The sequence below is a fragment of the Falco peregrinus genome, chromosome 6 (assembly GCF_023634155.1).
Source record: "Falco peregrinus isolate bFalPer1 chromosome 6, bFalPer1.pri, whole genome shotgun sequence".
Taxonomy (NCBI): Eukaryota; Metazoa; Chordata; class Aves; order Falconiformes; family Falconidae; genus Falco; species Falco peregrinus.
This window is the reverse complement of record NC_073726.1, coordinates 36,090,906-36,106,258: the sequence shown is the minus strand read 5'-3', so window position 1 is coordinate 36,106,258 and position 15,353 is coordinate 36,090,906. Positions and strand designations below refer to the sequence as shown.

Genomic DNA, 15,353 nt, shown 5'->3' with positions numbered 1-15,353 from the left:
AATGTGCAAATGCTTGGTTAGTAACACTCGAAATTTTCACTTGTGGTATTTGCTGACACATCAATATAGCCACATTGTGTCTGCCATGAGACATGGACAGCAGTAGCTATTTCCAGGGTTTGGGAAACCAGCAGGTAGTGAAGATCGGGACTGGCAGAAAACGGCGATTGTGGTATAGGAAGTTACTTACCAGACAAAACAGCCAGCTCACAGGTATGAAAACTAGGTACAAATCAGGTCCATTTTATAAAAATAACAACTAGATTCTGGCAATATTTTAACAGGAATGAACCATCATGTTCTTGCTAAACTAGAAGAGACCCGTTGTGTTTCAGCTTCCTTGCTGTAGTATATAAAAACATTTGCATTTATTCTTGTCTGCAATGCTGGCTATGTTTCTCCTGTGTTGAAATATTAGTGGTACATTATTTTATCTTTATTACTGCTCTTTTGCGTTTACATTGGCTTCAGGACAGGGTACAGCTCAGAGATAAGCTTTTATGTCACAAAGAGAAAATCTAGCAATTCCCTCAGCCTTCAGTACACATCCCCTCAACAAATAGCTCACAGTACAAAATATAAGCTAATAAATCATTCCTTCTTTTAAATAAACAGAATTAACTTGTCCTAAACACTTCTGATGACAAATAAGGAATAACTGAGACACAAAGCGCTGGCAATAAGCATGCTACTGCCAAGCACCCTGAGCCCACAAGAATGCTAATGGTTTTTAAGCATTGTGGAGAGAGGGAGGGGAAGAAATACATTTGTTAAAAAGCATGGTTTAGATCCTCGGGTGGTAGGCAGTGATGGAGCTCCAATGCGGTGTTAATTGGTACAACTGCCTGGCGAAATGTCTCTAAAATAACAGGCACTCAAGTTCAAAATGCACTGTTGTTTCAAATACCCATTGCATAACGCAGACAGTATTTGGTTTATTAAAGGGGGAGAGCAGAGAAACCGGGGAGGCAAAGGGAACTACGGTATCTTTCCGCATGGGCACTAATCCAGCCAGCGGGCAACAGCAGAGCCCCCGTTCCCCCAAGAGGCTGAGTCTTCTGATGAACTTAATGTTCTCTGAAGACCGTCTCACTTGAAATCAAACTCACTTACGACCTTTTCTCTGAGCAGCAGGACAACAAAATCTATAATGCAAAGGCAGTCACACAGAAGACAAGGACGTGATTTTTTGTAAATGAATGTTTTATTCATGAACTATTTATAAAAATGTGTAAAATACATTCAAATATATTTGATTTGTTGACTGTAGCTAAAAATACAAAAATATACTTAACAAATGCATAAATTAAATTGACAATAGTAGCACAATTCTGTGTTCACCCAGTGTTTGTTAGGAACACAAATATAAGTAATTATATAGCATATGAGAATGGAATGTGTCCTGAAGATGTTTTTCAGACACTTTACTCCAGGCACTGGCAAAGAATTTACGGCTAGCCACATTTCAAAATTGTGGGTTTTTTCACTATAACATACTACCCTGCTGTAGAGCAATACACGTTTAGCTACCTGATGTTACTTACAGTATTTCCTTAGCTTTCAAATACACCAAGAAACCACTAAATCATCATGCGTATCAATCTACCAGCATCGTTGACCCTGCACGTGCCTAAATTCCACAGTATTTGCTAAATTTAGCTAGTCCCCAGTTTCCAGTATGTCCTGCCAGTCTTAGAAACCAAATCCTGGTCTGAACTAGCTGTTGAGCTGCAAGGCTACTGACAACAGACCAGTTTGCTTTGGCCATAGTGGCAGTACCAACAAGTCAGGAGTTTGACTTTGTCGTCCTGAAAGGGACAGTCGAGGGCACGAGGTCCACAGCGAGCTGCCTAAGCACTGGGGTGCACACTCATCTTCTATCCCAAGTTGCAGCCTCCTGGGACTACAAATCGCAGAGCTCACAGCTCCAGAGCTGATGACAGGGCCATCAGGGGAGTGGTAGTCATTCGATATGTTGTTTTATTCACACAAACTGTGTATCTGATACACTGAAAGAAATCTGAATAAATGTAAGCATCTGCTACGCCACTCCTTGGTAGCGAAGCTGTGGCTGCAGTAGGCTGGATCTCTGGGATGTCAGACAAGTTTCTCTGATCTGTGGCCCTGGGAGGAGATGCTAATACAGTGATTAGATGGTTACTGTTCTCAGCCCTCTAGCCCATACATTAACATCCAGGCTGAGGAGCACAGCTAAGTGCTCATGTACTCCTATCTGCCTAGTATTTAACTTTTTGTTTTCAAAGTCAAAGCGTAAATAACTGTATGCAATACATAATATAAACTCAAAGCTCACACATTTTCTTTTCTCTGTTCTACAAATGAAAGGAAACTCATAGTATATTATGGCATAAAACAATATTTCTGGCAATTTTAGGCACGCATATAAGCTGTATAAATAACTCTAGCAGCAGAGAAAAATGTATAAAGTTGCACTTTTATGACATCTTCACAGTATGCCTATTTCTCTCACCCACTTTTGTGTTCCACTAGTAACAAAAATATCATTTATCAACTCCAGCTATGCAAAATTTTTTTCCCTACAATCGGTAGTGGATCTTGTAATTGTATTGCACAGATTAAAAAAAAAAAAACAAACAAAACATTTATTACATTTTTTTCATTATTAAATAACTTTCAATACAAAAATTTGAATTAACCTAAAAGCCCAACCCTGCAAGTGCTTCAGAAGTGGAATGGTATTCTTCAGGCAAGCATACCAGCTGACTTCCATGAAAGTACTCAGGTAGCTTTATGGATAATGCAGAGATTCAAAGGACTGGGCTCCAAGTGTGCAAATCTTAGCTTATGGATCAGTGACAACACCAGCCTTGCTTTATAACATTATTATGGGGAAACATCAAGAAGGGAATTCTGAACATCATTCATGGACATTCAAAAGAGAAACATCCTCTTCAGTGGAGGATGTCCTTCTCCTTAAGAGCTGTCTTTGTTCAGTACACAGGCTCCTTCAAGTCCATTCTTGTTACATTAATGATTTCCCATCAGTCCTGTTATTCAGCTTAGAGGCACAGTAAATATAATTAATTATACTGATAGCAGGTGTCTTATATTAACAAAATGCTACATAGATACTTTTTACTTATTCTTAGTGGATCTACACTGGTTTTACATGAGCAGAATTGGCTAGAAAGCAGAACCAGAGCAGTAATGTGTGTACAGTCTCACACGTGACCTATCTAGACAGAGTGTAAAGCTGCTCAAGAGCATTGTGCCGGAGTGTTTAAGGTCATCTGTCATGTTATTTAAGTGATGAGGAGGAAGAAGCTTATGAACTGTATCCATTATTAGCTGAGAGAAAAGATGAAAATAGCTGTCTGCTATTGCATCATCATTTTGGGTGCATATTTGTGAACTCTGTAGGTGCAGAGAGGGGAGCTGAGAAACAACGTTAAAATAAAAGAGCAGAATGATGTGTGTCTTTCTGAAAATGAAACAACATGCATACATAGTATACAATCAGACTTTTGACCATATATTGTTGAGCCATTTCCATTTCCCTCAGTATAAATGACACAGTGATATATAATGTGAAATAATTTAAGGTACATTTGGTATGTCTTCACAGTGTAATTGTACTGCTGGTAACAAACATGGTGATCTTCGTTCCTCAGCTACCACTGCAAAAAGAAAGGACTAAATGCAGTGCACGTAACAAAACAGCAATTTTAATGATGCTGTAAGTTCATCTGTTATTAGCAGGGTCAACAATCAATCTAAAGCGGCCATGCTTGTTTGTCCTTGCTCGGTAACCTACAGTCTATCTAGCAAACAAAACAGAGAAAAAAAAGAGGCCTGCAGAAAATTTGCATGTTTCCTCACGGTTTTGCTTAGGTTTGCCTCTGTGAAAACGGCTTCCACTATAATGCTAATTCCCTTCTTCAGTTGCCACGAAGGGTGGTGAATCTTGAGGTTTGTGTGGAGCCAAAGAGGATGTACAAGAGGAAAGAGCAGTATTTTCATACAGAGACAAGTAAAAGGTTAACCAATCTTACATGTTCTGAGCAGCTGTGAAAGCTGGTGAAGAAGGACACAGAGAAAGCGGAGTTACTGAATGCCTTCTTTGCTTCAGCCTTTACTGCCAAGGCCAGCCCTCAGGTATCCCAGACCCTGGAAGCAAGAGAGAAACTGTGGAGAAAGTAAGACTGTCCCTTGGTTGAGGAGGATTGGGTTACAGATCATTCAGGCAAACCTGACGCACAAATCCATGGGCCCCGATGGGATGCAGCCCCAAACACTGAAAGAGCTGGCAGATGTTATTGCTAAGCCACTCTCCATTGTCTTTGAAAGGTCATGGAGGAGAGGTGCCCGAGGACTGGAGGAAAGCCAAGGGCACTCCAGTCTTCAAAAAGGGCAAGAAGGGGGACCGGGGAAATGACAGGCCAGTCAGCCTCACCTCCACCCCTGCAAAGGTGATGGAACAGCTCATCCTAGAGCTCATCTCCAAGCATGTGGAGGAAAAGAAGGTTACCAGGCATAGTCAGCTTGGATTCACCAAGGGGAAATCATGCCTGACCAACCTGATAGCCTTCTGTGATGGAATGAGTGGGTAGGTGGACAAGGAGAGAGCAGTGGATGCTGTGTACCTTGACCCCAGCAAGGCTTCTGACACTGTCTCCCATAACACCCTCGTAGGTAGGCTCAGGAAGCGTGAGTTAGATGAGTGGACAGTGAGGTGGATTGAGAACTGGCCGAACGGCAGAGCTCAGGGGGTTGGGATCAGCGGCACAGAGTCTACCTGGGGGCCTGTAGCCAGCGGCGTTCCCCTGGGGTCAGTACTGGGTCCAGTCCTGTTCAACTTACTCATCAGTGACCTGGATGAAGGGATGGAGTGTACCCCCAGCAAGTTTGCTGATGACACAGAACTGGGAGAAGCGGCTGATACACCCGAAGGCTGCGCTGCCATTCAGCGAGACCTGGGCAGGCTGGAGAGCTGGGCGGAGGGGAACCTGATAAAGTTCAACAAAGGCAAGTGTAGGGTCCTGCACCTGGGGAGGGACAGCCCCAGGCACCAGCACAGGCTGGGGGCTGACCTGCTGGGAGGCAGCTCTGCGGAGAAGGCCCTGGGAGCCCTGGTGGACGGCAAGCCGCCCACGAGCCAGCAGTGTGCCCGTGTGGCCACGAAGGCCAGCGGGATCCTGGGGGGCATTAGGGGGAGCGTGGCCGGCAGGTGGAGGGAGGTGATCCTGCCCCTCTGCTCTGCCCTGGTGAGGCCGTGTCTGGAGTGCTGGGTCCAGTTCAAGAGAGACAGGGAACTACTGGAGAGGGCCCAGTGGAGGCTGCAAAGATGATGGGGGGATGGGAGTATCTCCCTTATGAGGGAAGGCTGAGAGAGCTGGGCCTGTTTAGTCTGGAGAAGACTGAGAGGGGATCTTATCAATACATACAGATATCTCAAGGGCAGGTGTCAAGAGGATGGGGCCAGGCTCTTTTCAGTGGAGCCCAGCGACAGAACAAGGAGCAACGGGCACAAACCGCAATGCAGGAAGTTCCATCTGAATATAAGGAAAAACTTCGTTACTTTGAGGGTGACAGAGCACTGGAACAGGCTGCCCAGAGAGGCTGTGGAGTCTCCTTCTCTGGAGACATTCAAAACCTGCCTGGACATGATCCTGTGCAACCTGCCCTAGGGGAGCCTGCTTTAGCAGGGGGTTGGACTAGATGATCTCCAGACATCACTTACAACCCCAACCAATCTGTGATTCTGTGAAAGGTGGCTTCTGAGGCATGCAAAGATAATAGGTCAAGAAAGGCTGAGACTCCGGATGCAGTAGGAAGGAAGAGTAACTATCAGGCTGTTGCCTTCTCTCTAGGAAAGCCAGTGTGACATGGATGTTCATAGTCCTGGTGGTTTGGAACCATTTAAGAAAACTATGTCAGAGCTGCCTAGCTGATTTCTTTAGCCATCAGCAGGCTGGCGTTCCTACCACAAGAAGAGTACAGCTTCAGTAAGTCATGGTATCTTGTAGTCACAAGTAGTCTTGGCTCAGGGTCACAGCAGTTCCTCAGTTAGGCACTTAGGTGTATTGGCTAATTCTCAGAAGACCTTCAGAAATATTTATTTCTCTCCAAAATAAACGTGGAATTTAGGCACTTGACTTCAGCAGCAGGCTGTTTTCTCTAGGTAAAGTAGGGGCAGATATATGAAAGGAGAACTATCAAGCCCTTCCTTCTTTTTGTGATGGAGAAAAACTGTGTACTGCCTTTTCTCTGTTTGAATAGTGTTTTATAGAGACAAAGAAAAGCTGAACAGTGTTCAGTCCTTTGAATGAGAAGCCTCTTTGCAGAGGAGAGGGGATGTGTCTTAATTCGCTTGGCTGGGCAGAACACCTGGTGAGTGCTCTCCGATTGTACTTGTTACTTATCACTAAATGCTTTGAGTCATCTGATGATTAGCACAGTCCTGCCAGCCTACATCCTCTGGTTTAGTGATGAGCCTTTCTCTGTTCCAGCTGCCCCTGTGGTGGTGACATCAGGCAACATCTACTGAAGCGGAGGAGTCTTTCTATGAGGACATGGTGGGGCCATGCTCTCCCTTTGTGAAAGCACGTGGCATTCAAAGACCAACACTTGGGCCAAGGCAGCTATGCTGCAAGCAGCTTAAGGCCGAAGCCAGTTTAAACTGTAGGAAATATACCATTATCTGTCTTTATTTCAATACGTTTATAATCTCTCTGCTTTCTTAGCTGTCATGGTACAGCATTGTTTTTAGTGAGCTGTGGAAGTTGCCAGACTTCACACCCTTAAAGGTCTGTTAACATGAATGTCTGAGGTGTTTCCTTGAACACTTTTCGTATTATAATTATATGCATGTGAAAATGCACAGACACAGGCTGTGGTCTGATTCTGCTCTCTTAAACTAGTGTAAAGAAATCAGAATGTGACCCGTCTCCCCTCAAATCATACAGGGGGAAAAAGGCCTGCTAGGCTTCATGGCAGCATATGGTGTTTGGTATTTTTCTACTATGTCACATTAGACTGAAACAGTTGCTTCTAGTGAGGTGGACCCTGTTTTGCTCAGATGTTAATGAGTTCTGTAAAAAGTATGTCACTGTGTTATGGGTTATACCCATTTTTTCAGATCAAAAAAGCAGTAAGTTTAAAGTGTAGAGTAGCATTGTAACTCCTACACAGGACTACTGTTCCCTTGCTTAATAGTAGCTTATCTCATCTCACAAACATTGAACTAGTTAAAAAAAATGAGGTTCTCCTTATAGGATTTTCCTGTGTGTTATATGCCAATACTGTCCTAAATGCAGCAGTCCTGGTAGCCATACAATTTAAAATAGTTTATGTAGAACAGTTCATAAAAACTGTGATGAGAAAAAAATAGTATTATCTGAAGCTTAATATTAATATAAACAATATAGAAAAATACATATTTACATAATGCCAAAATACAATTATATACATTAATATCTATTACACTTAAATTATATATCCTTTAAAAAAATCACCAGACCAATAAATTATACACAGTCTCAACAGAAAAATCTGGCACCTTTCTGTTGCATGAAATACATAAAAAACCCCAAACAAACCCCCTAGTTAAAAAATGTGGTCATGAAAGCAGATGTCTGTAACATCCTTAGTGCCTTGAATAAACAGCATCTGAAAGCAAGGAAAATTGAGATTAGAAAAAATAAAACAACCCAGGTGGCTTCATGTTCAGCATTGCCAGCTGACTACAGTGCTCTGAAAGGTAGCTGTGTGGCAGCAATGCTGGCTGGTGACTGATGTGACAGCTGAAGAACAGCTCCTACCTCTGCTTTTGTTAGCACTCCCAGCCTGTGGAGCCCTGGCTATTTCAGTCTTTGACCTCCTCCCAAGCCTGCTCTACCTGTCGATGACAACTCTGACTTCTACAGGCTAGATCAAGACAATTATTTTGATTTCTCATCATTTAATCTCAATTCCTAATGTCCAAATTTGAGGAGCTACCAAGATCCTGCTGCCTGACTCTGAAAACTTGTACACCCCTCAGGAATCAGCTCTACCAGGATACACAGGCCACCTCTGCTTACAGCTTCTCCAGACCGGTCCTCTAGCCATGAGAACAGGAGGTGAAGGGCAGTGCTAGTGCCAGGTTTGTTACTCCTGCAATTCATATCACCAAGGGACTGGATGCAGGCTAGGAAAAAAAAGCCTCAGGGATGGAGAGTTGAGGGAAAGAGAAACAGCACAGCCTTGGACACCTGCATTATTCGGTCAAAGGCAGATGGCAACTCTAAGGCCACCTGTATAGTCAGCAGCAGCCAAGGGTGAGTCAGGACAGAAATCGAACTCCATGAATGACAGGAGAGCCCAGTGAGCCCAGCCAGTGGCCTCAGCGTGCTTAAAAGCGGATGGTGTAAACACTAGTGAAGTAAAGGAAGAAGCCAATATCATGAGAGGGAAGGGGTTCACTTCCCCCAACAGCACAGGAATCGTGAAGGGAGAGCATGAAGGTAAGGCAGAAGCAGGAAGAGATATTACAATGACTACTAACAGAGGAAATAAAGATGCGATTTTAAGGAGTATTGAAGATATGAAGGTCCAGGAAGAGAACAAATATCAATGGCAGGGGACAGCACAATTTCCCCCCTCAATTACATTGTCAATGAGCTATTACATTTGGAACATTTCACTTTTAGATAAACTTGCACTTACCTCTGTGATATTCTGGATTCACATTTTCATATATTGGAAACAAGGGATTTTCCTGCTCGCTGCGAAGTTTTCTAGCTCTTAACACATCTCTCACACATTGATGTAGATACACATATTGACACTGCAAAGTAATATTTTTTTAGTCAATCTGGGATATTTTGTGATTTCATTTTCTGCATTGCGAGAAATCATTACAGGCTAATTCCCTCATGCAAAGTCAAGGGTGGTGTTAAAAATGAAAATACACTTCTAGAATTAATCCCCTTTTCACACTAGTAATACAGTAAACTTTTGTGATCACCTGTTCTTAGAAATGCTACCAGTAAAACATAAATGAACATAATATATTTTGACAGACCGTGTCATGAGTGAAAGCTCTATCAACTGTAAGGTATAATTTGTCATGATGTTGTGTTGGATAGCTACTGCTTCTGAATGCTCTGGTATAAAGTCTGTGTAACAGAATTAATATGTGCAGGGAAGCACATACAAGAGAGAAACATGTTTTGTTCTGAAAAGAAATCTTTTCCATGGAATGTTACCATAATATATAACTACTTCATATAACTTTGATGAAGCTGAGTTTTCTACCATGGCACCCGAAAATTAGGCTAAGCATTTTTATATATCAAGGTGTACATTTTTAATATTACTTTATCTGAAAGACATAATTCCCCCAATAAGCATATGCATATTCTCCCCCACCCCCCCATCTTCTTTACCTATTTTTCAGAAGAAATTCAGCTATTACTCTGTGCATTTTTCTCAGTGCTCTGGCTCTGGGAAAGTGAGGATGGCTGCTGTTATGCACATATGGCTGCTGTCTCTGCAGAGCAGAATCCTGCACCCCACCCACCAATTCAGTGGAAAGTTGGCCAAGGCACGGAGAACCCCTTTGGTAGAGACCATTTGGGACTGAAATGGTAGACAGCTTCTCTACCTGTGTTACAGCTGCTGTGCTGAGCCTACTGCCTTTTGAGCTGATGGACAGAGTTTTCCGTCTTTAACAGCTTTCAGCCAAGTCTAAAGCAGAGGCAGTGTTCTGTTGCTGCTGTTTTACTGTGACTGCATGATGTCAAGCAGGATTGTGCTATGACCTCTGGCTGGAGCACCTCATTGCAAACAGTCCTATCTGCTGGCCTGTGCTCTCCAGTGGGATTTGGCTTCCATCACATCAACAGATGGGGACCTAGCTGTTATCTCAACCCCCAGACAGACTGTGGAAGCCAAGACATGAACAATAACACCAGGAACTAGGGTCTTCACACATACCAAATGGAGTTTGTGGAGCAGATCTTTTCTTCCCCCTCTCCCCACCTCCTTTACTTCTTCTTAAAAGATGTGTAAGAATTACTTCATAATTCACCGCTCATTGCAAACTTTGAATCATCATAAAACTCCAGGATATATTTGCTTCATTTTCTTGCAGGAGCATGAGAGATAGTATTGCTTGTGCTCCAAGCTACCTTGATGAAAGGCTGTTCCAAATCAGAAACCATATACAGATGCAACTGACAGTCCAGATTAATAAGACTTGTTGAGAATACATCAGCTCAGTGGCTGTCCACTGACACAGCCACATGGTCAGTCTACAAGCACATTACAGCTCCAGTGGGGCGAGTGAGTATGTGTGAGCTGCAAAACCTGTCTCTGGGATGCTGACTGTGAATTCTTCCAGTAGTGGGACTGGTTACAGTGGAGATCTGGGTAAGAGTTGACCCACTGCGGGTTTGGGGCAGAAATGCATGTAGTGCTGGTAGTGGGAAGGTGGGGTGTTCCTTACCATTGCTGTAGATGTTTTGCTCGGATCTGGCTGCCTTTTGACTTAGATGTCATGTCAAGCTCATGCTAAAGGTGGACTTTGTATCACACAACTTCAGTTGTCTATAAGCATGGTGTCACATTTAGGCTTTTGAAGTAGTTGCCTCTTTTTTCCAGCTAGGGGAAAAAAGCCACCCTCCCAAGATACCTGTCTGCCTTTGCTGACTATGGCTGATGGGAATGTAGAAGGCGAGACAGACCTGTCTCTGAGGATGCCCAGACCAGGCTGAGAATCTGTCTCCCCTCCAACAGAAGGTGTTCTGTGATTAAGATAGTTCCAGAAAATCTTTATTTTGCATTCCCAGTTGAGCCTCTCTTTATACCCATGTGTAACTTTTACATCTATCAGAAAGTGCTGTCACCGATATTTTAATTTCCAAGTTGCAACAAAGAGCTCCATTAGTATCAAGCTACAGGCATACTCATCAAACTTGTTCTGATTCCTCTATTAACAGTTCACAGGGAAAATGTAAATACTGCCTCCACAACTCGCCTTTATTAAATCAGCTCCTAAGTGTCTAGCTGCTATTAGTGTAATGTGATTTTCTTGCAGCTTTAAAAGTGCAGAAAGAAATCCCAAACATGTACTTTTTATGCACTTCAAGAATAAATGTACTTGCTTTTGCATAGTATCTTAGGAGAATGCTGATCAACTTTCCAATACCATTAATGAAAATGACAGAGCAGCTCAATAAAAAATGAACTGCAAAGCCACAAGGTCACAGTGCTTAGAGTTTTAAAATTATGTACATCTAATTTTCTCTGCCCTCCATTCCTTTTCCCTATTATGTCGATCTGTCTGGTTTAGATTTGTCTTCCAAAGAATTCCTGAAGGACCTATCTGTGCTCAAAGCTCATTTACTGGACACTGCACTAACACAACAACGTGCTGTTAAGTGTCTGCTGCATAACACTGCTGGGGTGGTTGTGGGCCACTGCCAATAGGAGAAATCTATAGGAAGCATAGCTATCCCTTGTTATGGTTTGGGTCCACTGAATGAGAGACAATGGAAACAATCCTGAACTAGAAAAACTCACAGAGCTAAAACATAACTAATTAGTATTTCACAGTGGGGTAACTGTGAAGTGCTTTGAGAGCTTTTAAGATGAGAGAGTGATTATTATATAGTGCAGCTGGTGTTGCTGTATTGTAGGCTATGCAAAACTTACCTCTGTCTGAACCATGTGAACCCGGTGAAGTCTTAGATCATGCACTGCTGCATAAATATCAACAGTGTCCTTTGAATCCAGCTGCTGCAGAATTCTGTCCAGTGCAATGAATGTGCCAGTCCTGCCAACACCAGCACTGGAAAAGAAAACAACCCGAAAGATTTAAGAGGAGATGGATCATAGCAATCAAGATTTTCATGTGACGCTTTTGTAAAGTTCAGATCTCCAGGGTGAGAAGCTCACTTTTCAAATGGCATCTCTGGGACTTCAAACACTTCATAGTGGCATTTGTTTAGGAAGGAGGAAAGGATAGCGAGGGTAGAGGTATCTCTGCTACTGCCTGTACTGCTTTCTGCTTTGCATTAACTCAGTCATTGAGATACACTGGGAGACTGCACCTGACTGTAACTTTTAAACCTCTTCTCTGCAGGCATGAACCAGTAGACTGGATCATAAAAGATCAGTTGGCTTGTGCCTCGTGGAAGGACAAAGCAAGGCAAAGTATCCCAGAATCCCCAGTAGCTGAAATGCTGGGAGGTTAGGTTTGGAGATAGGTGGCCAATAGTAGTGATGTAGTAGACATCTGATACATTGCAGCACATGATTGCATTGGGTCTGGCTGAGCCCCATAGCAGCCCTCATAGTGCTGTGCTTTGTACTGATAGCTAGGAAGGTGGTGATAACTCAGCAGTGTTATGAGTACTGCTGAGCAGCGCTGGCACAGCATCAAGGCTGTCTCTCCAACCTCCCTCACACCCCCCTCACACCCCAGCCTGGTAGGCTGGGGGTGGGCAAGACCTTGGGAGGGGACATAGCCAGGACAGCTGACCCAAAGTGACCAATGGGATATTCCATACCATATGACATCTGCTCAGATATAAAAGCTAGGAGAAAGGAGTGGGAAGGGGAGCATTTGTTATTTACAGTGTTTGTCTTCCAGAGCAACTGCTATGCATACTGAAGCCCTGCTTCCCAGAAAGCGGCCAAACATCACCCACTGATTGGAAGTAGAGAATAACATCTTTTGTTTTGCTTCACTTCTGTGTGCACAACTTTTGCTTTTGCTTTATTAAGCCGCCTTTATCTTGACCCACAAGTTTTTTTTAATCTTCTTTTCTCCCCCACTGTTCTGCTGAGAAAGAGAGCGATAGAGCAGCTTGGTGGGCAGCTGGTATCCAGTCAAGGTCAACCCACTGCAATGATGTACAGGCAGACACAGGCAGGGTAATATGAGATACATGCCTCGGCCCATATAATGGGTGGAGGGGTCAGATGCAACATTTAACCAGTAGCAGTGAGAGATACAGCACTACACTGCACTCTCACTTTGCAATCCTATATTCTGCTGCAGCTGGCCAGTGGATCATGGAGCAGGCAGTCCAGTTTTGCCTGTTTTGTATATGTGTGTAGGGGTGAATCATGGAACAGAGGAAAAACTGCAGCCCTATGGCTGCCAGAGATGGCACAACAGCAGGAGAGCATGAGAAAGCAGAAGGAGAGGGAGTCTCAGTCAGAATGGGGAAAGGATGGATCCACCAGCTAGTCTCAACATCCATACATAGTCTGATTCACCCCTGGGTATATCTTACCTTTTCAGAACACCCCTTCGTGATTCAGATGTTGGGCTGCAACAGCAGTACACAGGTAGTTTCAAGAATGCAAAAGCTTATGAGCAGTGGCCACTGCGGACAACTTTAGTGCTCTCCTGCAGTCCCAGAAAGACACAGTGGTTCCCCTTAAATAATTTTTGGGGCATCTCCAGGGTGAGGTTGTGAGCAACTGCATGTGCCTTGGGAACACTCCTGTGATGTATCTGGAGACTTAATCCCATCAGCTGTCTCTCAGGTTCTGTGGCTGCCTAACAGGGATGAACATTTGGGATCTTCCCAAGGGTATGCACAAAGGCTCTGTGCCACTGACCTTTTGCTGCTGCACATACCTGCAGTGCACAATAGTTGGTCCTGTGTCTGGGGTCCTGTTGATATAATCCCTTACAGTTCTGACAAACAGGATCAGGGACTGGGTGGTCTCCGGCACACCATGATCTGGCCAGACAGTGTAGTGGAAGTGACGAATAAGCCTCGTTGAGTCAAGCTGCTCTTCCTGTTAACAAAAGTGTGGGTCATCAGAACAGGCGAGAGGAGGGGACACATACAACATGCACCCTCAGAACAAATGCTACTGCTACCACCAGAGATGAGCTGGGCATGGTGCAACTATGCTACGGTGGAAGAAACCTTCCAAATTTAGCCTTACAGGTGTTTTGAAGCAAATTATTATTTAAAAAAATCAAACAACAAACAAACCATGAACACAAACATACACTGCAGATTTTAAACTCTCGTATTGTCCACTCTGGGAGCACCGATTCAGACAGCATCTCAACAATCAGGTCTCCATAGTACAAGGAATCCTGGTCAAGGGGCCAGTAGTGGTCACACTTCACCTGCAGACACACAGAAAAAGACAGATATAGTGTGAGTAACAGCTATAAACAATGCCTCCATCCAGCACTGGCAGAAGCACACTTAAGACCTTCTGTGCCTGAGGACAAAGACAGAAACGCAGCAGCTGAATTCAGAAAGAGACGCCACTCCCTGCCATGTCAGCTCAACAAACAGGGCCTTGGATGGGAACAGGCTAGGATGGGGCTAGGAAGTGGAAGTTTGCATCATAGATGTTTGTGGTGGGGGCGGGGGGGACAACAACGGGAAGTGTTGGAAGAAGGGTTTGCCGGAGTCAAGACGACACTCAATGAGTTATGCATCTTGCTCCACTTTATTAGTTTCTAACACTACTTATATAGAACCGATACACATGCATATCCGTAAAGCAGAAACATAATTGGTCAGTAGTCTCTAAACGCGCGCGGTTCTCACACCCCTAATTATCATGACTAAAGTAAGCGTTCTATCCATGTAGCTAATTGTGTTGCTGTGCTTCAGCCTCGTAGTTTGTTACTCCCTATTTTCCCATACCAGTCCCCATCTTTCTTGGCCCTGCACCTGCTTTCCCAGCAGCTGTAGCTTGTTTCAGCCACGGCCTGTTGGCACAGCATAATTACTCGGTCTCAGGATTCAAGAACAGCTCAAGGCTACCTTTCTTGTTAACTTCAGCACAGCAACTTCAGTACAATTCTGATTACAGGCCTATTCTAATACCAGGCCTGGATTGTGCAGATCTTCAGAGATTCTAAGGCCATGCTTCTGCAGCCATTCTTCTACAGGGAAGCACTTCACTGATGCCCTCTTCATGATGCCATATTTTCTGCACCTACTCTTCTCACACATCTGCTTGGATGAGAGCTAGCCTTCCAGTGCCCTCTTGCCCACCTCTTGCTGAGACATGACAGTGGGTCCCACTTAGAGCCAGTGAGGTGCAGAAGGAGACAGGAGGCATCCTGTCCTGCATCTGCTTTTGCCATCTCCTCAAGAAACAACGGTAAACCGAAAGGAAACATCCCCATATGTGCCACTAGATGATCGCTACTTCATCTCTTTAACCTTTGTACAGATCTGGTCCCTGTCTTACAACGGGTGCAGGATGTGGTCATACATGGGGAGCTAGATTGCTGAAACAGCTAAATAACCTACCTACACTTGCACTCAGTAAGACTGTTAAGTGTGTGAGTGATCTCTTTGCTTACAACATTGGGGCTTATGTATCAGAGAGAA

The 15,353-nt window shown here is 43.9% G+C and overlaps 1 protein-coding gene across 4 annotated transcripts in view; it reads right to left on the bottom strand.

The window, feature by feature from the left end:
* Window positions 1-1,182: 1,182 nt before the first annotated feature.
* Window positions 1,183-15,353, bottom strand: part of PTPRB (protein tyrosine phosphatase receptor type B) — a 69,169-nt gene continuing 54,998 nt past the window's right edge. For all 4 annotated transcript variants that reach the window (XM_055807466.1, XM_055807464.1, XM_055807465.1 and 1 more), the window contains 5 exons: window positions 14,003-14,125; window positions 13,619-13,782; window positions 11,680-11,815; window positions 8,689-8,809; window positions 1,183-7,650 (listed from right to left, as the gene is read on the bottom strand). In XM_055807466.1, coding sequence (XP_055663441.1) covers window positions 7,628-7,650; window positions 8,689-8,809; window positions 11,680-11,815; window positions 13,619-13,782; window positions 14,003-14,125 — 567 coding nt within the window. In that variant the 3' untranslated portion in view covers window positions 1,183-7,627. The remainder of the gene's footprint in view (window positions 7,651-8,688; window positions 8,810-11,679; window positions 11,816-13,618; window positions 13,783-14,002; window positions 14,126-15,353) is intronic.